General features: G+C 35.6%; 1 protein-coding gene across 4 annotated transcripts in view; it reads left to right on the top strand.

Moving 5' to 3' along the window:
- Positions 1-25,642, top strand: part of INPP4B (inositol polyphosphate-4-phosphatase type II B) — an 855,326-nt gene that overhangs the window by 716,410 nt on the left and 113,274 nt on the right. For all 4 annotated transcript variants that reach the window (XM_030917305.1, XM_030917308.1, XM_030917317.1 and 1 more), the window contains 2 exons: positions 3,118-3,321; positions 17,735-17,891. In XM_030917305.1, coding sequence (XP_030773165.1) covers positions 3,118-3,321; positions 17,735-17,891 — 361 coding nt within the window. The remainder of the gene's footprint in view (positions 1-3,117; positions 3,322-17,734; positions 17,892-25,642) is intronic.

Below are 25,642 nucleotides of genomic sequence, written 5' to 3'. Positions count from 1 at the left end.
TCCTACATGCGCATAGCTATGATAAAGTTTAATTTAAAATTAGGCACAATAAAAGACTAACATGAACTAATAATCAAAACAATTATAACAATATACTATAATGAAAGTTATGTAAATGTGGTTTCTCTCAAAATATCTTCTTGTACTGTACTCACGTGTCTTCTTGTGATGATGTTAGATGGTACGATGTCTACGTGATGAGATAAAGTGGGGGAAATGATGTAGTGTCAGTCTTCTACGTCAAGGCTACTTGAACACAAGCGCTACAATAATGTGACAGTTGATCTGGTGACCCAGATGGCACCTAAGTGACTAACGGGCTAGTAATATATATAGCATGGATACACTAGGCGATTTATATCCCAGGCAATCTGAGGCAGGACATCACAAAATTTCATCACTCAACTCAGAACAGCTGCACAACTTAAAATTTATGAATTATTTATTTCTGGAATTTTCTATTTAATTTTTTCTTTTTTCTTTTTTTTTTTTTTTTTCACTTAATATTTTCAGACCAAGGTTGACCACAGGTAACTAAACCATGAGAAAGCAAAACCACAGACAAAGAGGGACTACTGTATACAGCTGTGTTGGGATTTCATGACTACATTAATCTTTTCAAGCTGATTTCTTTGACTGCAAAACATCAGTGGTCTACAATGGTCTACATCACTAAGTAGTGCTGGTCAAAAAAATTAAAATTTTTTTCGGGTTACATGGTTATAACAATGGGACATTTGGGTATTTTCTAAAAAATGTGATTCTATACACAGAATACCGGTGATACAGAGAGTTTCCAAGAAGTCAGATAAATTTTGTCAGTACAGACACCAAGTGAAAGATTAGCTATTATTATGTTTAAGATTGTAAGCCTTATATTCAGTTATCCAAAAAAAATTCTGGGTTTTAAAACTGCAAGACCCTCCTGCATGATCTCCCTGGCCTTTGGTGGTAAATCAACTCAAATGAGATTTGAATAAATGAAGTGGAATCTCTGCATGTGCATGTGATGGAAAGAAAATGATGGTGATTACAAGTGCTAGAGAAGATTTCATTGAGTGTGAATGAATATTTAGCTACATGGCAATTATATGAGTATTGTGGAGACTTGAAATGTAGTAGCAGGAATTCAAAGAAGGCAAGTTGTTTGGCTCTAAAAATAAATCAAAAGAATTTATTGAAACCATCAACAGAGAAATTGTTTAGTTAAGCTGAATGGGAGTAAATTCACGTTTTTAATATTTAAAGTCACACTGATAAGCACATCCATGCTATATAAAAAATTATGTAAATAACATGTTTCCTCATTTTGCTATGACTACACTGACTTGTTTGAGTACTGTCTAGCCAATTTTTCCATCAGTTTTTTTTTATATCTTTCATTCTCATTTTAATACTTCATTGTGAACACCAGTGAACACTTCTTTTTGTGCCTATCCAGTATAAACTGCTTTTTATTTTGTTTTTCTTATTTATTCTGAAATATTTTTCAATCTTTTATTCTTATAAATTATGTTTTTCGTGTTTTGTTTTCTCACCTGCAAAGTTGCTTTAATGTGACTAATAACAGGGTGTTTAAAATATTCAACAAAATTTAGCAGTAAAGTAGTTACACAGGCATTATAGGCACATTTAATTATGAGAACTGGTAGATGTTCAAAACACTTGGAAAGTAGGAGTTAGGGAAGAAGAGGAAGAAGGATAGAAACATCTAGTTTTATGGCAGGTGGTGAGTAGTGTGGAATAAGGGAGAAAGTTGCTGATTGGTTAGAAAACTTCATTCCTATTCCATTTGTGCTGCCAATACGCGGTACTCCCTAAAATGTATCACCACAGTTCTTTGTTAGTTTTCTCATCTTGGTTAATGAAGACGTCAACTTTAAGATCCCTTTCACGTCTAGAATTTTATGATGTATGTCAAATAAGTAACTATGCATATATAACAAAGTCTTATTGGACACTTGTTTTGCATGGGACTTAACGGGTTTTCTTTAGTTGCTGATGCTCAAAACAAGAAGATTTAGAGATAATTTAGTGACTACTAGATAGGCTTGGAAATGTTGACTGCATATTGAGAGTGCACCGAGAAATAATGCTGTCGAGTTATATTACTGGTGAAGCCAGCATTATCAAGACTGTCTCCTTAAATGGGGGCAATATCAATTATGATTCAATATAATGCTATGAGTTAAAGGGTCCCTTCCTAAGAGATTACAGAGGATCAATATGTTAACAATATGGGCCATTACTTGACTTACATCTCTACTCTTTGAACAGATTGTTAGGCCACATGCATGCTAAGTGTACTCATTACTGCACCCTTCAGTCTATTACAGGGTACAACTGTTAAACATTTCATCAGGAAATTGCAAAGTACAGCTGTAAAGTTCTTTATTGTTGGGAAACCTTCATTGCTACAGTACTTACTAGGTATTTGCCACCAGCTTGTAAAATCTACAAGCCAAGTTTCACAGTAACCTCGTTAACATTAAGCATTACTGAAACAATTTAGTGGAAAAGAGCATTTAGGAGGTGGTAATAAGGAATACAGGTCCGATGTTTTCATGAAGAAGTCTGCCTATGCCATTTCTACTATTGTTGAGATCTTTTTATGATACTAAAAAATAATCTCCTCCTTTAAGGATGTATGTCTTTCTTTAGTCTTTAACTGTTTAAACTATATTAGACTGATGCAAAAGTAATTGCGGTTTTAATAAGATATGCATAGCCTGTTTACATTTTCTTTTCAGGAGTGTTTGGAATGACTTGAAAGCTGCCGCAGGTAGATATTGTTCAAATGATTATCCCCAGTGAAATTCATCTCCAAAGACAGGATTTGTGAAACTAAAATGGAGAAGATTGAGGAGACAGATGGTGTTTATAGTACATTTAAAACCTCAGCATTAAGTTTAAAACAGGAGGACTTAAGGCCTTGGCAGCATCCCAAAACCAAACTATTTTCCATTGATTGGTATGAATCATTTTCTCTCTTTGGTGTCTGTACTTTTTCCACCATACACATCACTTAAGTGCCAACAAATCTGCAATTGACCTTTTCACAGCTCTATGCTGAGATGCCTACCAAGGTGTTTCTAATCCTTGTCAATTTCTTTCCAGACAGAGCTTTTTGTACATGCCTTCAAGGATCAGCTTGTCAGGAGTGCTCTTTTAGCACTCTACACTGCAAGGCCAGGCGGCGTTCTTAAGAAACCCCCATCTCCTAAGAGCAGCGCAGAGGAGAGCAGTCCCCAAGAGCAGCCCCCACTGATGAGACGGCAGGACTCCATACCACATCATTCAGACTACGATGAGGAAGAGTGGGTAAGTCTCTTGTATATCGCTTGCCTATGTTTAGCAATGAGAAATGAGGTAGGAATGATCAGATACCTCTGCTTTTCATTTTAAAAAATGGAAAAAAGTTATAACACAGATTGTGGATAAATAGGTCACATTTTTCCTTAGGGGCAATTGTTTTTGGAAGTTGAAATCCTGATAAAATTTATTTGCTAGCCAATGAATTATATATATAAGTGAGAATCTGTCATCAAAGATGCCACAGTTACAAGACTCTGTTTCCTTATTTATTGCCAAGCTGTATAAAACATGAAAGTTATTTTTTAGAAAAAGATGAACAAATCCTCCATGTTCCTACTACTTGGATGCAACAAGTATTTTCATTATTGCAATCCAGTGTTTTGATTCTGGAAGTACTTTTTAAAAGTATTCACATTTAAATGACTGTAGACATAGATATCTCGCAAATTTCTCTCGCTCAAGATTCTATAATGTAAGATGCTGCTCTAGGTGCTCTAAAATTTACAGAAGAATGGCCCCATAAAAGGATATGAAAAAATAGCTAGGAAAGATGAATAAACAAAGGAAATAAATATGGTGAGAGAAATTCTAGTTGGGCTGAATACGACGGGAGAAACGTGAAGGTTCACTGTGGCAGGGGAACGGGGTAGTATTACTGAATCGACACATATAAATTATTCAATAATTCTCCAAAGTATATGCATATTACACACACACACACACAAAGGGAAATCTATTACTGTATCATATATTTAACAAAAAAATAGTGTATTAGCTGTATTAGATGTTAAGTTTTTAGTTAACAATTACTTATTGCCACTCTAGACTTTAAGAATGTTTGGGGAGTAAATTACTTAAAAGGCATAGGCCTCTCAAAAAAAAAAAAATGTTATCTGAAAGGCTGTGAGGTGATGCCTGCTTTTTCTTTTGGTAAAATTTCTATCACAAAAAGGACAGAGCTGGACTCCAAGAGGTAAATGCTGAGTAAGTGTTTGTTGGTGGTGATTAAAATTGCATTTCTCCCAATGAAGCATTTTCAAAGAGCAAATATTTCTTTCTCCCTTTTACCTTCACCTTCTTCAATTTTTTTTCACAGTTCCAAGTGTACACACTTCTTAACCTCTCTGAAGTTCAATTTTCTCAACTGTAAAATCAAAATAACAGCACATGTTCTGTTAGCTCTTAGAGTGGTCATGAAATCAATGATTTACCCACGTTATGATGTTCCATTTCCTGGAAAGGCCCAGGCAAATGTATTATATTACTTTAGTATTATTGTTATATGTTTCTTAAGTAATATAAAGTATATAATCTTGTTATGAAGATTAATACTATCCCTTGAGGTAAGTGGGGGAATTAGATACGTCGTACAATATGGACTGTGAATTTTGAAGAGTTCAAGTGTATACAGAAAGGAAGATATATTTTAATAAACATCCAGTGTTAACCTTTTGACAGATAATTGCCATTTTATATTAAATCAAGTGAGAATTTTGGAATTTTTCCCCCTCATTGTAACTCACTATGTTTTACAAACCCTCCTCCTCACCTTGACCCCCTCCTCCTGTTGAAAATAGTCCCTCTCCTTCCTTCCTTGTTTCCTTTTCTTTAGTAATTTTTGAAACCTTTTATTTAGTAAGTATTTCAAGTGGGAAGGCAAGTAATGTTAGATCCTTACTTCTTGCAGCTCAGAGTCTAGTGATAGATAAAAATATTTTAACAAATAGTTACAACATTTTGCAACAAAGCTTAGAAAGAGACATGATAGTAGACAGTTTCTGCTAATATGACTTCAACTCAAAATTTTAAGTCCAGAACTGTCTTATGATGGGCAAAGAAGGAAGAAAAGTGGGGACTGTATCATTAGTTGAGAAAGTTTACAGAGAATTATTCCCTCCAGTGTTACTGAGTACCTGTTCTGCCTTATTCACTGTGCTACATGCTGGGGACACAGGTGAACAACCTAGGCCCTCAGTTACTCCACAGCCTATTTCAGTGCTATAGAAAGACAAATGGCAATCGCAGTGCAGCCTTAGAGATGTACATGGGATACAGCAAGAATGTGGTAGCCATAGTGGTGTTTCCAGAAGTAACTCTGGAGATTTAAATCTGAGTATAAGTTAAACATTCAAGAAAGAGGAAGGGGTGGCCTTTTAGATGGGACATAATAGCTGACATACAGAGAGTGGTAGTTAGTATGTGTGTTAGTGTCTGATTATTATTAGTTATTTACATGTTTTGTTTTAAAGTGAGTGAAATATGAGCATATTATATTCCAAAGGCTATGTGAGAGGCACAGAGATGATAACTGATGGAGCAAGGTCCTTACAAGAGAAGGAAGAAAGTCAACGGTAGGGCCCAGGTGGAAGAACAGGCCCTTCTCCTGAGACTGCAGGAAGGATGTGAAGATGTGAGGGTTGGTGGGGCTGGATGGCTGCTTTTATCAGTAAAGTAGAATCCTGTGCTAAGAGAAAAAGACGGGGAGGACTGGAGGAAGTGAGTGGTGAAGGTTTCAAATAGGCACCAACGAAATGAGTACTTGAGCTTATGAGTAACATGTGAAAAATTGGAGGTTTTGTGATGGGCCAGCCAAGGCTGGAGTATCAGCTGGCATGGTTGTTTGTTTAGCATTCATTATTCTTTTGGGAATATTTTGCTAGTCTTCACACCAGGAAAAACGTCTTCCTGATTCTTTTCTCCAGTTGATGAAGGGGTGACATCTCAGTTTCTCTTGCTGTCCTTCAAAAGGCAAAAGGAGTCGGGTAATAATGAAGGGTTGCATTACTCTCTGTGTCTCCTTTCCTGTCATTTCTAAGCCTCCTTCAGAACTCATTGTTTCTGGAAAGCATATAAAAGCTTTGTCTAAATTTACCATAATTACAAGAAAAATCTTTCCCACTCAGAAAAGTTACTTCTAATTCTCTCCTTCTATTATAATTTTACTCTTTTTGCAAACAATAACCGAGTCTGATTGATGTATAACATTTTCATCGATTTTCCTTAGCATCCACTGTCTACTGAGAACATTCCTTCATCAAGGGATAGAAATCCCTTATAAAAAGATAGAAACAATATTTCACCAGAGTCATAACCATTTAACATTATTCTCAAAGCTTCATCTAACTTTGATAAATTGAGTAAAACTAAAGAAAATGTAGCTAATTGAAAATGCCTTTAGAGACTGTGGCATTAAATGAATTAGAAACATAACTTTGTGTACTCCCTTTTTAATTAGTTGTTAGAAAAGTTTCAGTGCTGATTACAAGTCTAGTCAACGCTGGAAGTAATTCGGTATTTTAAATTAATTTAATTGGGTTTCTGTGATATTATGTGAAGATATTCCCTGATCACTTAAATTGGCTTACGTTTGCAAATAAGGTTACAGTAACTCCATTAAGCTTTTTTGTTTGTTTTACTTAATTTCTGATAGTGACTGTAATAATTACCCAACTTGGACAATTGTATTTAGCTTCTTATAATAAGTATTTGACAAGTAAATAAATGTTATTAGATTACTCTTAAATCCTACCCGGTTGATGCAGGTAAGAACCATTCTTTTGAAGTCAAAAAAGAGAATCCTGTTCACTGTAAATCACTATGAGGCTGTCCCTTCTCTTTTCAACTTGTTTTGTTGACAAAATTGATGGCATATGAATCTGGATAATAGTTGTATAGTAAATATGGTAAAGATTGAAACTAAAATGAATGTTTACAAAAAAGTCCGTTATTTGCTGAATTTTACTTATTAAATAAAGGAATGCTTCAAGGGTTTATTTTCCTGAAAATTTAGTAAACAATTAAACCCCAAAGGAATATTTGGTTTTGTATAACAATCTGTTCCAAGGAATAGACTAGCGTAGCATTCTCTTTTAGCCAGTTAAGATGACATATTACTTTTCTTTCTCTACATCTCTGCAACAGATGCTTCCAGCAGCTGGGATTCCAAGATTAGTTTGTCCAAAATATGAAAGCATGTCATTTAACCAAACTATTAAGTTGACCTAGTTTTTGTGGTTTCTAATAATTCTGAAATTCTGTGGAACACTGTGATTTAATTTCAAAGTTACTATAGGTTAAGGGCTAAATCTGCCTACTTCTGTTCAAATCAATTGTTAAAAAAGAAACTTCTGATCCTTTATATTCTGATGCATTCTAGCAAAGTGAAAAACAATTCTTAGTATTTAGACATATACAAAGCCCATTTTTAATTGAACTACATTTCTATATCAAGTGGCATTTCAGCATCCAAATTATCCAATTAATTCCTTTCATGTTACAAATATAAACCAAATTTAAAATTTTAGTCTTCATTCTTAAGCTAGGCAAACATTTGCTATTTCTTATTATGTTAAATGTGTTTGTGTTACATAAACACAATGGATGATCCATCCATATTAATTTTTCAATAATTTTATAGACTTTAGAAACAATAGCACAAATTTATAGTAATATTTATGTAAAACATCCTATTAATAAACTCCATAGATAACCTAAAAATTTATGGCCATTCTGTAACTCAATACTACCAAAGATTGTGTTTGGGAATTAGATTTATATGAACCATCTTCTGATATATTCCTTACAAATTTTATACAGTTCATTTTGTACTATACTATTCTCTAATGATGCCTACAGCAAATGTGAATGTTTAACCCATTATTCCTGAGGCTGCAATTTTTGAATTTCTGCCTGAGTGAAAAATCAGACCTTAGCGATGACCTTGAGCGGTTGGATATAAATAACTCAGCATGCTTAGCATTCCAATAATGGAACACTAGGCATAAGAGCATCAAGCTTGACAGGAGTATTGAAGAGCTATTTATACTGCCATAATTGGTAGCAATGAGCATAGACAGTTGCAAGCATTGTTAATTGTTGAGGTCAAAGCATATTTAGCCAGGTATCTCCACAGGAAATCTATAGTGATCTGTATTCTCAATTTCTCTTGTCCAACTACTCTGTCCATCTTAGAAAACATTACCTCTACAGAAAAACATTGAGAACATGCATAATGCAGAGGTATCTGTGAAAATTAATATTCAAAAGATTTTGTTCAGTTATCTAATTGGCTACATGTGATTTAAAACCATTGTCCTGGCCGGGCGCGGTGGCTCAAGCCTGTAATCCCAGCACTTTGGGAGGCCGAGGCGGGTGGATCATGAGGTCAGAAGATCGAGACCATCCTGGCTAACACCGTGAAACCCCGTCTCTACTAAAAAAAAATACAAAAACTAGCCGGGCGAGGTGGCGGGCGCCTGTAGTCCCAGCTACTCGGGAGGCTGAGGCAGGAGAATGGCGTAAACCCGGGAGGCGGAGCTTGCAGTGAGCTGAGATCTGGCCACTGCACTCCAGCCTGGGTGATAGAGCGAGACTCTGTCTCAAAAAAATAAAATAAAATAAATAAATAAATAAATAAATAAATAAAAATAAAATAAAAAATAAAACCATTGTCCTGATCTTAATAAGGAGATAGATCATTCTCATTCTTTAGAAGTAACAAATTTTTATAGACTACTTGATATTAATCTATGATTAAACTTTTTCAAAGCAACACCTTATAACTTGGTAACCTAAATGAGTATTATCTCTACTAAAATGTGGCCATTTACTTCCAAATTTTGTAAGTGATAGACAGGTGCATATATATGTGTGTATATATATTAGTATATATGTATATATATCCAACTTCAAATCATTTTGTATAATGAAGCATTACTCTTATATTACATGACCACATAGCCTAGTGAACACTGATTATAATCAGTTGTTTATATGTCTGTTTTCTCCATGTGTTCATGAACTTTATAAGCTCTGATAGGAAAAAAACAATGTCTCATTCACTGTTGCATTTACACAGTTAGTGAAGTGTGTGAACACAAAAGGTACTCAATACACATTTATAGAATAAATTAATGTCTTTGAAATTTGTCTGCAGATGGTTATTTTTATTTGTCTTCTTATTTTGAAACAGAATATTTCAACTTAATATAATTCTGCCCTATGTCCAGTAGCTTTTCTCCCACTATAATTCATGAGTCCTTTTGAGGATTTTGTTTCTCCCTTCCAGTGAGGAGTACCCAGTTATGTCCTTCTCAGTTCTTATTTCCCAGTGTCTTAATTAGCTCTAAGATAACTATTCTAGCCATCTGCAAAATATCCCCCTCTCCCTAGTGCATATTTCCTAGTGTCTTAATCAACTCTGTATGTAGTGACTATTTAAGTCATCTTCAAAATATCTTCAAATATAGAAAGTGATAAAATTCAAGATAGACACAGAAAATCAGAGATGACCAAAACTAAGGTCATGACTAATGAAGGACTTCAGAAGCCTCCAGAAACCAGTGGTGGCAACTTTATTTAATTTTTCATGTGCAGATTACAAAGGTTCTAGTTACACAGAAATAATTTCTTCAGATGTTTCCCAGCAAATGTAAATTGAAAGCAACTATTTGCCCCTTGTCTCAGCTTTTTATTTTTTTATCCCTAAGTCACACATAATAGGGTTGTATGGTTTTGTTAATCTTAAAAGAAGGAGGGAACACTCAAAGCATTCACTGTCACCATCAGAAAGGGCAGTCAAAGGCAGGGAGATTGGGGCCAGTTGTTCCCTATATGGCAACTGAATGTGTTCTATCCTCTGTTTTCTTGATGGATGGGAAACATTCCTGAACTTCTCCAGTCTATATCACCCAAGAGAAATGTGCTTTGAATATTTATCCAATATGAAGGTCCACAAAAGGTGATTAAGCAAAGTTCATGACTGTCCATCAAAATGCACAAATGTTCTATTAAAGAAAATAAACCCCTGATGAGATCTTTATGTGCATGCATATTCGTGAAATCCTGCCAATTTCTAGATTTTCCCACATGCAGTTAATATTTTCACCTTCAGTCCCCTCTTTTATAACACCTAACATGTCCTATACATCCTAGCTCAATGTCTTTTTCAGAATTAATGTAGGAATAAGTGAATGGATAGACTTGCTGAATCAGCAGCTCATCCTCCAATTCAAACCTGTATTTTAATAGATAGTTTATTTCTATTAATGTAATGAAATAATGTAATGATTATGTAAAATAATGTAATGATTTTCCTGCAGTTCTGTATTGGATATCATCATCTCCCTTGGATATTTTCTAGACATTTAAATGCCTGGTTCAATATCAGGTATTTTAATGTGCCTGTGTATAATGAATGTGCAAACTTGCATACATACACTTTAGAAATGTATTATTACATTCAAATCAAGTGCCCTCAAAGTTTAATATATTTTATTTTGAATAATGAGATATTGTTTCCCAAATAGAAAATTTTTAACTCCAAAATTTAGTGAATAAGTAAAGGAAACACTATGGTGTAGTAAGGCAGACCATTGGCTTGATTTATTAAGGTACATACAATTAAAAAGAATTAGTCTTTGAAAATGGTTGTGCACAGCACACTAACTGATAACATCATACAATTCAACCAGTTGTGCAAGTATCTAATGGTGTGCAGATAGCATCCAGTTACCAATTTAAAGTTAAAAGCTTTAGTCAATCAGTGGAATTTTTTCACTTATTATTAAGCAAATGCTTTATTTAACATTTTCACTGAATTGAAAGCTTTAGCATGATGTGGCATTTATTAGGTTGAATGTAGCCATTCGGAGTAGCAACTTGGTTCTAAATTCAATTTGAAGATGCATGTAATGAGAACTTCTTATAGTATCGTTTCTTTTTACTACCAAATAACAGATTAGTAAGTCAGTCAAGAGATATTCAATAAGTATAAACAGTGTGCAACAGTGGTATAGGCACTTATATGAAACCTGACCTTAACAGTAATATCATCTCATTTAAGTAAGATGACTAGCACTCATAAAATGAACAGAGGTATTGAAAGATATTCCAAGGATGCAAGTGGTTGTGTGATACACATTAAAAATGCCAAGCCAAGTGTGGTGGCAGACACCTGTCGTCCCAGCTACTTGGGAGACTGACGCAGGAAGATTGCTTAAGCCTAGGTGTTTGAGGTTGCAGTGAGCTATGATCGCCTCACTGCATTCTAGTCTGGGCAACAGAGGGAGATCTAATCTCTAAAAATAAAGGAAGAAGAAGAAATTTTGAAATTTAAAAATGCCAAAAATATTCAGAGAGTGGTTATGTGACAGTCAGAAAAGATGGAGGAATCACCCCCTTTTTCTTTCTTTTATTCCTGTAACCATTCTTCTTTTATTCATCCACTTCCTCTCTAGGACTAAGACATGAGAATAAAATGATTAAAAAATAATAGTCATTTCATTTATAGAGCACACAGTCTATTAAAAAGAAAAAAAGCATGTTAGGCAAAGAGAAAGGAGAGAAGCATGAAACATTCTTGGAGATGGTGAGATTTGAAAGGGGAAGAATTTAGATTGATGGAAGATAATGGAGAAAGTATTCTAGGTATAAAAGCCAACATGTTTCAAGATATTAGAAATATTAGATCTCCCAAAGTTTCCTTCAAATCTTTGATGTTTAGCACTGAACTGGCATATAGCAGATGTCTAGTAAATATATGTTGATTTAATGTAACAGCATGTTTCTAAGACCACAAGAAGACATCTGGATGAAGGTTTCATTTTGAAGACTAATGAAAAATAAGGATTATCTAGGTCTACCCAACTATAGATGTGCCTCCAGGCTGAGGAAAGAATGTAATATTGGCTATAGTACTAGGCCTGCTTTTGATTAGAAATAATCAAATGAGGATGGTGATCAGTGACGATTAATGTGGCACTTATAGATAGACCTGATTTTGTGATAGCCAATAATATAGGCATGAGAAAAATCCAAGCCAGGGGAATCTGGAGAGGTCAAAATTGGAGAAACAATGGCTAATTGAGTCCATTTTTGTTACAGGGGATTCGTTTTCAGGATGAGGCCAGGAGTGAATTTTAAACTGAGTGTAGTTATTGGGAGATGAAGGTCAGGTATTTTTACATGAGGAAATAGGTGAAGTTAAAGCAGGAGGACCAACAGGAAGCAAAGATCAGGGAATCTCATCTGGTGGATGTTTATGTGTCTGGCTATTTTTAGTGAATGTGTGTGTGTGTTGATGTGTGTACGTTGATATGTGGTGTGTGTATGTGTGTGGGTGTGGGTGTGTGTGAAAGAGACAGATATCGTGGGCTATACACTTGCCAGTTTGAAACACAGAATATTTTAAGTGCAACTCAATTTACCTAAGAGTCTGGATAAAGGGTTCAGGGAGAAAAGCTATCCAGCTCTTGAAAGAACAAAGGTTTTCAGTATTACAGACCTTGGCCAGTATACAGCATATTGCTCTCTATCAAAATCAAGGATAAATGGAAGCTTCTTTTTAAAGATGGGATTGGCCTTGTTAATTCACTGACTGTTTCTAATCAAAGTCCTCAGAAATTGATAATGACAAGTGAGAAATTATTCCGGAAATATAGATACATCAGGGCTATTTTGTACATCTATATCAGCTCTGGCTTAGTGTTCACATTCTTTCTGATCAAAAATTGGCCTTAGAAAACGTTGGTCAGCTAAGCATTACGGAATATATTTTTTAAGTTAAAAAATATATTCTCCAAATATACTGCTCCAAAGCAGTCAGGATTTCTCTTGATGCTACTAAACTCATAATTGTGTGACATGCTGAGTCACCATCATGCTGCCTGCCTTCATGGCTCACTCTGCCAGGTGTAATGACCCCGTGGCTACATCCGTCAACATTTCTGCATCTACTGCCAGTGGGTTTGACCTGGATGTTAGCTTAGATTGTAACCCAGAAATAAAACAGCACCTGACTCAGAGTGAAATAAACATTGCTGCTGGTTCCCCACTGACTCTATGCCCTCACTGACCAGGAAAAGTTTATAGCCAGTTCACCTCCAAGGAGTAGGGTTGTTGTGAAGGCTCCATGGAGGTTAAATACACCAATTAGGCTCCACTGAATAAAGATTAGACTTTAACCTGCTGATTCCCCATTACTTCCTTCATACAGTAGGGGACCTAGCAAGATAATGGCTGCTGTTTCTGGGGAAAAGGCCCAGCAATCCATTTCTCTGATAGGTGGTAGTGGTTTTTAATCCTCTCATGTGGCGGGGAGCTAAGCAGGATCTGGAGGGGCTGGAAGCACCACGTACTGCAGCCACATTCTTATGCTACTGTTGTCTTCCCACTAATCAGCCTTTCTTCATCATGGGAGCAATCTGAAACTAATTGTGTGATTTTAGTAGAGAAGAAAGAAGAGTAGGCCCTAGCCCCATACCAGCAATCTAGGCACAAGGTATTTCCCCTGTGGACTGGCACAGTGAGTAAAAATCATCAGAATGAGAATGTATTTGTGCTGGTAACTTTCCTCTGTGTATGTTTTCACAGAGATATAATGGAAAGGGGCTTAAGAAAAAACTCAGATATTCAAGGCTTCCCTTTAAAAATCTTTCTTACCCTTCTCTAGCATCCTAGTTTCAAAACAATTGACTACCATGTACTCCAGTCTCCTAGTAATTGAATAATCACCTTTCCTCCTTGTTATCTGCACCCTGCTCTATATCCTGGTCACATGAATGGATCTGGGGCCTTGATCCTGATACTCCTTTATTAATGCAGGTCACTTATGTCCTTTGTGCCAAACTGAATGACCCTTTAACCAAATGACCGCTCTATCACTGCTTGTAAGACATCTTTGATCTCAGACTTGAGGGTACATGAGATGGGACCAGCCAGTTCATTTTGTAGACTTATCTCTTCTCACATTTAAGTCTCAGATAACTAAAACCTAGTCTTGCTCCTGTAAGGTGGCACACACCTCTACCTCACCCTTCCTGGGCTCCTTTTTTTTTTTTTTTTTTTCTGCATAGTTAGTGCTACTGTGTACCCCATTTCTGTGGAAAATCACAGTGAAAGAATCAAGTCTTTGGAACCAAACCGAATGGAAGTTCTAGTCCATTTATACCATTTTAATGTTGAATGTTATTAAACATCTCTTACAAGAAGTCCTTTATCTCTAAAAACTGAGTCAATAACAGTAACCTTATTTGGTGGCTTTTGAACATTAAATTAGCTAATGTGCATATACAAAATGAATATAAATATAGCCTTTAATCTGTCTTTGGAGTCACCTCCCTCTCTTCCCTCTCTTACTTCTTCCCTCTTTTTTCACCTGCCTTCTTTCCTTTCCTCCGACAAAAATTTCTGAGAGCCAGGCCCTGTGCCACAAAACAAGAACACAGTTCTCAAATAACTCAGTCTAATATTAGAGACAGAAACACACATCAATAACTTTATTAACTGCTACTAAGTAGTAATAACTACTTAGTAAAGGCCATAAAAGAGAAGGAGGCCATGACCAGCAAGGCTGAATTCTCTCACCACCAGATAGGCAGCATCTCCTCTCCAACAGACAAGGAATAGAAGGAGTCTGCTTAGGGTCTGCTGTTGAGTGTCCCCTCAAGCAAATATTTGATTATGCATTAATTGTGTGTTAGTATCACAGAAGAGACTGCTCAATTTCCCACCCCTAACAAATATTTGTCTCATCTTCTGTGTCCTCTAAACATTAATGACTAAATTTTTTTTTTAATTCTGCCTACCGTATATAGCCCTTTATGACATGCTGATTGGTTTTAGCCAATGAACATGCTTCGTTTTGCTCCTCAGACCAAAAAAGATCTCTTTACAGGCTACAAAGGTGATTTTTCTACCAGTGAAATCTTACAACCTGAGCTGTTTGGAAAGGAAGAACAATATATACGTGTGAATGTCAAATTATCTTTTAAATACTTTTATTTTCAGGCTCTTCAGAGATGTGATTAAGAGAAGTTGATCTATCCCTTACATTCCTTTATGTAAGAAAAGCAACGTGCAATGTAACTTGATCTTTGATCAAAATATAAAGTTCCCTGAGGTGCAGTGGCTCCCACTTGTAATGCCAGAACTTTGGGAGGCTGAGGTGGGTGGATCACTTGAGCCCAGGAGTTCAAGATCAGCCTGGGCAACATAGTAAAACCCCATCTCTGCAAAAATTGCAAAAATTAGTTAGGCTTGGTGGGCGCACCTGTCGTCCCAGCTACTTGGGAGGCTGAGGTGGGAGGATCATTTGATCATTTGATCATTTTATCGGGAGATCAAGGCTGCAGTGAGCCAACTGTGTCACATATGCGCACACACACACATAAACACACACACAAGTTGCTTTCAACATGGACAACAGGAAGAGAGTTGACAACTTATGTACAAAGCTAATCTGAAAAATTGAGAGGAATCTGCTCCCCTTTTTTTTTCCCTCAGTAGCAGAGTTGATTTCCAATTTTAGCTGGAGAGTTGTTTCATTTTTCAATTTGATCACCTTACAGATGCAGTTGGTGGTAGTGATTAAGATATATTCAAAAGAGAGGCCATGAGTTTGTTATTGTGCTCCAGAATGGAAGCTCCTCACCAAATCCCAATCCAACTGATGTCAAGACCATCTGGTTACTTACCTTTCCCCAGCATTTCCTCCTGGAATAAATGAGCTTCCTTAGCTCTCCTGGTTGATGGCTCAGAGGTTACTTTACATCATTTTTTCAGACAACAGGCAGATGATGATGTAATCTATGGATGTGATTGATGTTTAAATTTTTCTTAGAGGTAAAGTGCTTTCAATTCTTTGTGGAAAGATCTGACTTTAGGGGAAAGATTGTTATAATCACATGTGGTTAAAAGAATACTTCCCACTCAGGGTTACAGGGTGAGGGGAAAGCTTGATTCACTTAGGAAAGCCAGGAAGTTTTGGATGTGATTTTGCCAAATGGTAGTAATTTTAACAAGTGCCGTCATAGAAAACACAACATTTGGCTCCCACTGTAGTTTGGTGAGGTAGTTAGAGCAATAATTATCATTCCAACTGAGACGACTGGGCTTCCCCAGGGATGAAATACTTTTCTCAGTGTCTCCTAGGTAGCATGTCACATAAGGATCCAAAATCGCCTGTGCTAGCTTTGAATGTTCTGCTTTTCTTTAAAACCCTATTACTTCCTCAGCTAAAGTAGGCACGTCTGTGCACTCTGTCTTTCCAAGGTAGCCGTCGCATAATCTCAATTCAACTTTAGTTTCTATTCCTTGATTTATCCTTTCCAAAATTAATTTATATGTTTATGAAGTAGCAAAATTAGCTTAGGCAAAAAAAAAAAAAAAAGTACCTTTGAGAAAAAATATACAAACCACTAAGGAAATACTATAATTTAGTACTATCTTTACATTACGTGGTACTCCATGTTCCTGAGATACCTCTTTTATAGAGAAAGCACCCACTGAAAGGTTTTTCTGTGGTATGATGCAGGGAAAACACCATAAATCTGTCTGGATATTATGCCTGGAGAGAGAAATTAGGAGTCAGAGCTAGATGATATAGGAAGAGAAGCACGAAGGAAGTGAGGAATGGCAGTCTTCTATCATGATATATATATTAAAAATAGTATTTAAACAATTAATAATAGCAATTTTGTGAATCAAACAATTTAGTTGCATGCATTGCCTTAAGCAAAAATTGCTACTAATGAGAACTGGGAAGATTAGTGGCAAAGAGGCCCATTAGTGGTACAGGTTGCTTCCTGGGAAATAAATCACTCAAAATGACTTATTATGTAGCTCTAGTGTATAATATTAAGTAGAAGTTATAAGACAGTATGGTCAGAAGTATCTGAGGAATTTGTCAAAATTTCAATTTATTGTGCCTTCCTCCCGGGGTTTCTGATTCAATTGGTGGGACCCAGGGATCTGCATACTAATTTTCCGGGCTATTCTGTTAGAAGTGGTCTAAAGACTATACTTCCAGAATTTCTAGTACCTAGAATCGTCACATTCACAGGGACAGAAAGCAGAATGATGGTTGCCAAGGGCTGGAAGAGTAAGAAATTTGAAATTCATGTGTAAGGGGTATAGGGTTTCAGTCTAGGAAGATGAAAAAGTTCTGGAAGTGGATGCTAGTAATGGGTGCATGACAATGTGAATATACTTAATGCTACTGAAATATATATATCCAAAAATACTCCAAGAATTTCTAATACAAGAGGAGGCCATTCTTTAAAAATATTGGTGTGTCTTTGCTTTCGTAATAAGTGTTGATAAAGAGAATTGATATCTTCCATTTAAAATATCATAATTTGTGCTCTATTATGGATTAATATTGTATGATGGTCATTTCTTTATGATAGAGTGAAAATAATGTACTAAATAAAAAGATTCATAATACTTCATTTTTGCTTTATTAAGAGAACATATATTTATTATATATCCATAGTCTGACCAAATTAATGGGAATTTAGAGCTACTCCATCTGCATTCTAATGACTGCCCTTCCAAATGCTTCTCTAAAATAGATTTATCTGACTTTACCTTATCTTGTTTTTGTGATAAAAATACGTAGTGATACTCATGCTTTTTTCAGGACAGGGTGTGGGCCAACGTAGGGAAGAGCCTGAACTGCATTATTGCTATGGTGGACAAACTGATTGAAAGAGATGGCGGCAGTGAAGGCAGTGGCGGCAACAATGATGGAGAAAAGGAACCTTCGTTAGCAGACTCCATCCCCTCTCACCCAAGAGGTAAGAAATCTTTTTTCCCCCAATCATTTACTGAGTAAACAAAATGAGAAAGTCATGATAAAATGAGATAGAAAAAGAGGAGTCAATAGTATCTTTGATGAAAGTGCTGATAGCATGATTTTCCACAGCTCTGGCTTGGATGATGGAAGGCTATTTATCAAATTGCATCTCAGTTGTGTTTTCAGAACTGCTAGCAATGTTCTTTTTTTTATTCTCTTACCACATAAAAAACCTCGAAAAAAGAAGTGTTTTAAGGATCTGACATAGTTTAACCTACCTTTACACATTCCTCCAAAATTTTTTTGAAAGATAAATAAGCATCTGCACTTAACTCTTAGAAACTTAGAGGCGTATCAGACACAGTATCTCACAGTGGTTTCTTAACAGAATGTAATCAGATAGGATGACTTTTGCATTATTCTGAGAAATATTTGTGTAAATTATCTCCAAAACATATAGAAAGATTTGATTGTAAGGAACATGTTAGCATATTGCTCTAAAAAATATATGACAAATCTAGATTTTCGTGAAACCATGCACACATGTATACATGTGTATACATGTGAGTGCATGTGTTTTTCTGTGGAGAGATAGGTGGGTAGGTAGGTAGATAGGTAGGCAGATACTTTCAAATGTATACCTTATTATAAAGTTGGCTAGAAAATACAAACAAAATTTTAACTATAGGTGTGTCCCTATAAATGGTTTTGAAATTTTCTTTTTGTTGATTTGATTAATGTTTGATTAATGTTGACACAAAAACCAAGACAAATGTTCACATCTCTTTATGGCAGTAGGAACTGCTATTAGGGTTGAGTCAGACTTTTTTGCTGAGTACCTTAAGTGTTTGTAGAGAATAAGCAATATTATCCTACTATCTTCTTCTGAAATCTGTTCTTTCTTTCACTTTAAAAAGAAAAGAGTCATAAGCATAAGAAAATAGAAACATTTATAAAATTAGATTTATGTTTCCTCAATTTGTTTTCCTGATTTTTCATTACTCACATTTTTGTCAGGAGTTTAATTATCTCAAACATCAATCTTTCATCACTTGATTAACAGTAGAACCATTTCTAAATTATATTGTAAGCTATGGCTTCCTAAAGTGTTCTTATTGTAGATGGTCCCTCTTCCTCTGTCATACATTCATATAGGTGAAACATTTATGCTAATGTTCTTTGTGTTCACACCTACTTGATCTAACTGTATGTAGAGATTTTCTGTTTTTAATAATACCAGTTTTTATTAGTTAATGAATCTTGTCTAGCTTCATAACTTTACATGAATCAAAATGAAAGCTTGTCATAGCTATGTCATAAAGAAATAGCATACTTCAATTGTCTTTAATTGAACATATACTGATTATCAAGTATGGGCCAAACACTGCTGTCCTCTAGAAAATGAGGTAAGAAGAATTCATTTTAGTGACTTACTATGTCCATTGACAGATTTTTTTCAAGACATTTTATTTTTTAGCAGAAATAAGAGACACTGGATTTTGTTACATTTTTTGTTCAATGTTGCCAAAACTTCTCACTGAAGACAATAAAATTCCAAAATATTTGAAATTATAGTGTGTGTGTGTGTGTGTGTGTGTGTGTTTATCTTGTATTTCACCAGAAGACTGCATCTGAGCAATCAAAATGCATTTTAAAAGGTAAAATATTCAGTAGATAAATCATCTGTAAGATAAGATGAGTCATTTTCATTTGAATATGAGATGTTGTGTAGATATAGTCTAAAACCAAGTAGAAGTTGCTGCAAAAGTAGAATTCACAACTAGATCAATGTTGTGGATGGTTAGAGTCAAACTACAACATATTACCCTCTAATTTATTTTCTTATTATCTGTGTTTATTTCACTCATCATCAATTCTTTCTTGTGTTAGAATTTTTTTTAGGAGAAGTCACTATTTAAATGTGTGAAATATGTTACTTTTGTCTGAATATTTCCTCATAATCATTCTCCAGAACGAATATTATAATGACTGTAAACGAATTCATCACAATAGAAGCCATTATTTTAGATTTTTAAGTACTATCATAGTGCTGTAATTAACATATAAGCATCTTTGATTCTCTAAGTCTTTAAATTTCAGATATTTTCTCATAAATTAGATTGTGAGAACTGGAATTATTTTGTAAGGAAGAGTTGCCCTCTCTCTTCTATGTATTTATTTATCCATTTTTTAAAATATCAATGTGGACTCATGAATACTTATTTTTAACTTTAATTTTAATTATATTTGATACATAATAATTGTACATTTTTATGGGGTTCACTGTGATGTCTCAATGAATGTGTATGTGTGGGTGAATGAAAAGCTTCTCCTTTTGCCCTCTGAAAAGTTATTGAAAAATTAACTCATAGAAAGGCAGATTTGTAAGAGAAAAGGAATGTAAATTTATTGCTATCATGTGTAAGGGGAGAATCACACAGTGATTGCCTAGTATCTCAATGGGGTACAGATGCTTATATACCCTACATGTAAAGGGAAAGGGAAAGGAGAGGTAGTGTGGATGATTTTAGGAAGAAAGCAAATAATTTTTAGGATAATTTAATGGGGTTGAAGAACATACAGTGGTCTGTTGGGCCTGTTGGTTTGTGACAAAAATATGTCCAGGTTTGTTGACGACTTTAGTCTTCCTCCTGGGATGGGTTCACTTAATAGAAACTCAAGGAATGGATCACAAGAAATTGTTGTTTGGTTTTTTGTTTGTTTATTTTTGAAGATCTGGACTTAAAGCAGTTAAGGCAACTTCAGCCTGTGCTTTTGAAGAGGTAGAAGATTAAGAGACCTGGAGCCAAGGCAGAGGAGAAACAACTCTTCTCCTTCGTCGGTGTGCCCGGTCTTTATGTAGATAGGAAAATTCTGTTCTAGCATCTGTTGATCTCCAAGAGCCTGTAATTCAAAATATTCATTATATCAGGGAGCCATATTTTGGGGTAAAACCCCATGTGCTCCTTTATTACCGTATTCATCAGAGTAATTACCGTATTCATCACTTTAAATGTTTATCATTCCTTGTGGTGATAACATTCAAAATCTTTTCTTCTTGTTTGAATACTTAGTTTATTTGGTTAAGAATCCAATACTAATATTATTTATTTTGGACTCAAGTTGTTCTCTCTTATTCAGACTGGTTTCTGTGTCCTTCTGACAACATCCTACCATATGTTGTTTACTCCCTTACTTTCTTATTTCCCTCACTCATTTTCTTACTTTTTTACTTGCTGCATTCCTCTTTGGCACCATAAGAAGCTCTAGTCTCCTCTTATATTTTCCCTACCCCAGCTTCAGGTTTGGCCAATTTCTAAAGAACCCTGGTTTCATTTTATTGGAGAACAGCATTTAGAAATCAACATCTGGATGGATAGAAACATTTTGACAGTTCTCTATAACAAAAGGCACTCTAACTAACAGGATCTAAAAGCACCCTTCTAATTACAATCTTCTCAGCCTTAAATATTTTCACTTATTTCATGCCACTGTGGGTGAAAATGTCATATTGTAATTTCTTGTTTCTGTGAAGTTTGACATTATATAACATATTTCTGTATTCCAAAATATTTTTTTTTGATAATAAAATGTATTTCTTCAATATTCTCAAATTTATCCCAGCCCGTAGTTGGGGTGCAGAAGCCATTTTGCTCCTTTCTTTTTTACACTTAATTAGTGAATTGATTAGGTGAGCAATTTGAGACATGTAGTATTTATTACAACATATGGTATGATAAAGACTGATAAGCACTTGTTGCAGCATCGTTTGTTAGTGATGTTATTCTTCATGTTGTATTACTTCTGTTTTTTTGTTTGTTAGATTCTGTATCTATTTTAAATCAAATTCTGGAATTTTGTTTTATTTTATAGGGTTTTGATTATTGTGATTTATGTTGGGATACATTTTTAAGTATGGAGTAAATCAATTCTATGACAGTTTTTCATTTTTCATCACACTCCTTTATTTTTACATTGTAGCTATAATTTGTGTTTGTTTTGCTGCTGTGTACTTAACATGGCTGAACAGATGGTCATCTGAGTTGTGCTACTTTTATCCACCTTCTTACACTGTTCTATAATGTACAGCTATTTCTCTTTTCAAGTTGTAAATTTTCCTTTTCATAGTATATTAATTTAGTAATATTTTAAATCTGTAGTTTTGAAGGTTTTCTGTTTGTTTGAGAACCAAGGTTTTACCATATATTTTTGGCTTGCTTTATAAATGTCTTTTCAGGGTAAATGCAGATAGTGCTGAGAGATGTAAAACTTTTTGTGCTGTTCTGAACAGAAATAATAGAATAACTATTCCAAAGTTCTACAGCTTATGTATATTTATGTTTCCTAATGAACAAAGACTGTCCTTTTATTTGTACAAACACCTTTCTAATCATCTGTCGTCTGTGTAGCACTACATGCATTCAGTTTCACAAACTGCTTACTCAAAGGTAAAATCAGTGAAAATTAGAATCTTAGATTTTCATGTCGTCTTAAAGATTATGTAATTAAACCTCCTAAAATATGTTAAGAAGCTTATCTACAGTATATCTGCCAATTTTCAACTAGCCTTTGAGGCACATCTTTAGCCGTAGAAAACTCTTTTTATTTTCTAGAGCAGCATACTCCAGACCTTGATCCTAATACGTTTTCTTTCATTTTACCCACTGGCCCAGATATCCTTTGCAATAAAAAACAAATTTACTTTTCTTCCTTTACATTAAGCCTAAGGTGTATCTGAAAGCAACCCTCATGTCCCTTTTGAATGGTCACCTTTTCAGTCATTCTTCAAAGGAATAGCTTCAAGCATAACCAATAGTTTGCATTTCTCTGAACATCTTCTAGTTTGTCTCAGCAGTCTGTAGAATTAGGCACAGTGATACAAATATGGTTTAATAGCTGCAGAGTAACCCAGGAGGACCACCTCCATACTTTTGGGTACTATTCTAATATTAATGATATCTAAGCTGACATTCACTGTTTCGATACCCACATTTTGCCACTAATTCTATTGATATCCATAAACATTGCTAAATTTGACCTACCCTTCAGGCTTCTAAAGATTCAAGCAACATTTAAGCAGCACTATATACTAGACATTATGAAATATTGGGGAAATGAGAAGATTAAAATAGTCTATCCCGATTCTACTGAAGAGATGGATGTCTAAACCCATGACTGACTGGTATAAAACGCCTTTGAGTACACTCTAAATAAATACCCGTTTCTTTCGTCCTTATCTACTGACCTCCTCAGGATTATTTAATTCACATTTTATATGCATTTTCTGTCCATTCCTAGAAGTAACAGGTAAAAGTGATTAGAAAACAGATCTAAATAAAGATTCTTAAGGCACACTACTAAAAAGAACAGTATGTATTCAAATATGCTGGTTAATCACTACCCTTTGGGGATGTGTGTTCAACCAGCTCTATATTCACCCATTCATATCATTGCACGGCCTATATTTCTCCATCTTTCACAAGTATATCATGAAATGCCCTATAAAAGGCCAAATATCCTATGCCATTGAATTATTTTTCCTAATCTATCCAGCTGTAAATCCTGTCAAAGATAAAGTTCCTCTGAAATAATTTTCCTTAATGAGCCCGTATGGGCTTCGAGTCATCGCTGTTTCTTTCAAAGATGGGAAATATCCATGCAGGTCATTGAATTAGTCCACGTATCATTGCTTAGAATTTGTTTTTAGTTTCGTGGTACTCATGTCCCTTTTGGCTTGAAAGTTTCTTTTTAACTTGTAAGGCACATTCCACATTTCCTCCTGGGATCTGATAATGCACTATATATACCTTATATTTTACTTTATCTCTGTCTGCCTTCAGTTAACACAATCATCTGGGCCAGTCGCTGTGGCTCACACTTATAATCTAAGCACTTTGGAAGGCCAGGTGGGTGGATCACTGGAAGCCAAGAATTTGAGACCAACCTGGGTAGCATAGTGAGAGCCCATCTGTATGTAAAAAGTAAACAAGCAAACAAACAGACAAATGCACAGCTGTCTGCTGGTAACTACTAGAGATTTGCCAGTGATTTGTCACCAGTTATTAATGTCTTGCTGGTGCCAAAGATTTTTCATCCTAAAAGTGCACCCCAACCTTCAAATAGGAACACATATGAGGCTGTAGTGAACTGCTCCTCTTTCCCATCCTTTGTCTTTGGTTCCCTAGATTAGCTATCTATCTAATACACTTAAAATAATTAAAGACTGTGCCGGGCACAGTGGCTCACGCCTGTAATACCAGCACTTTGGGAGGCCGAAGCAGGTGGATCTCTTGAGGTCAGGAGTTCAAGACCAGCCTGGCCAACATGGTGAAACCCCATCTCTACTAAAAATACAAAAATTAGCTGAACATGGTAGCATGCACCTGTAGTCCCAACTACTTGGGAGGCTGAGGCTGGAGAATCACTTAAACCCGGGAGGCAGAGGTTGCAGTGAGCTGAGATCATGCCATTGCACTCCAGGCTAGGTGACAGAGAGACTCTGTCTCTAAAATAATAATAATAATTAAAGACTAGAACAACTCACTAATTAATGCAATTATATATAAAATAGTTCAGGCATTAAGCCTCATGGAAAGACACTAAATTTGTGTTGATTGGAAAAGAAAGAGGAAGATTCTTTCATTCATTCCATATTTGTTGAGTACTTACCCCGTTCCAGTTACTGTATCCAGGAACATGTTCAGTCATGGCCCTGTCTTTACAGTCTAGTGCATGAGTAAGTTGTATTTGAAGGGATATACCTAGTGAGAGATCTTCCAAAGGCATCATTTACGAGATAAAAGACTTGGGAAAGGAAGTAAACATTTGGGAGGCATCAGCAGATAGATTAACCTGGATAAAATGTAAAGAGAAAGAAGAAGAAAAGATGAGCAAAATCTTTGTTAGCCTTGAGGCATGAGGATTACTCTCAGATGAGGTGTAAGAAACATCAAGGGATGAAAATCAAATGCAGTTTGGAGACCAAATGAGGTATCAAAGGAGGGGTAATGATCACATTAATAGCTGACACTTATTACACTCACCTTTATGTGACAAGTACTTTGATGAACTTTTACATTCTTTCCTCTCTTCCTTTTCACAGCAAGCCTGTAGGGGAGTTTCTGGTTCTATCCCCATTTCATTGATGAAGAGGTTAAGTGATTTGTCTAAGATCACAGAGGTAGTGGGTATCCAAGCAAGGATTCAAATTCAACCAGAGTGATCTCTGTCTGAGATCCTCAGAATATCTATTGGAAAAAGGAATGATTAAATTTTAAGAGCAGTTTTGTATGTAGATTTACCTGCCTTTAGGTTTGCCCTTGATATCTTAATGAACTGTTTCTCAGATAGTCATATCTTATGCTTCACTAGTTTGCCAAGCTTTCTCCCTCTTTTACAAGGTGATAAATTCCCTTACCACCACCTGCCTCTTCTAGGCACTTTCTCCCTTTTTTATATGGCTCTACATTTCTTTATCCCCATCTGACCTGCCGCTTCAAGGCACTTTGATATCTCCTTCCACCTCACCCTGCCTCATCCTCCATGATCCAGTCATATTAAACTCTTCTGAGAACTCACCTGGTGCTTTTCACTCCTGAGCTTTCAAAGCTTTCCCCATTCCCAAACTTCACATTCTCCAGGGTGCCTTCCCTGGTCACCCAGGTTAAGGCTGTGAATGTGAGACCAATGTGGTCACACATGGCCACTCACTCAGCAGAGCCCTGTGCTCTGAGATTAGTGCTCTGAGTTGCC

This window comes from Rhinopithecus roxellana, chromosome 2, assembly GCF_007565055.1.
Source record: "Rhinopithecus roxellana isolate Shanxi Qingling chromosome 2, ASM756505v1, whole genome shotgun sequence".
Lineage (NCBI taxonomy): Eukaryota > Metazoa > Chordata > Mammalia > Primates > Cercopithecidae > Rhinopithecus > Rhinopithecus roxellana.
This window is presented reverse-complemented; position numbering and strand designations above follow the sequence as displayed.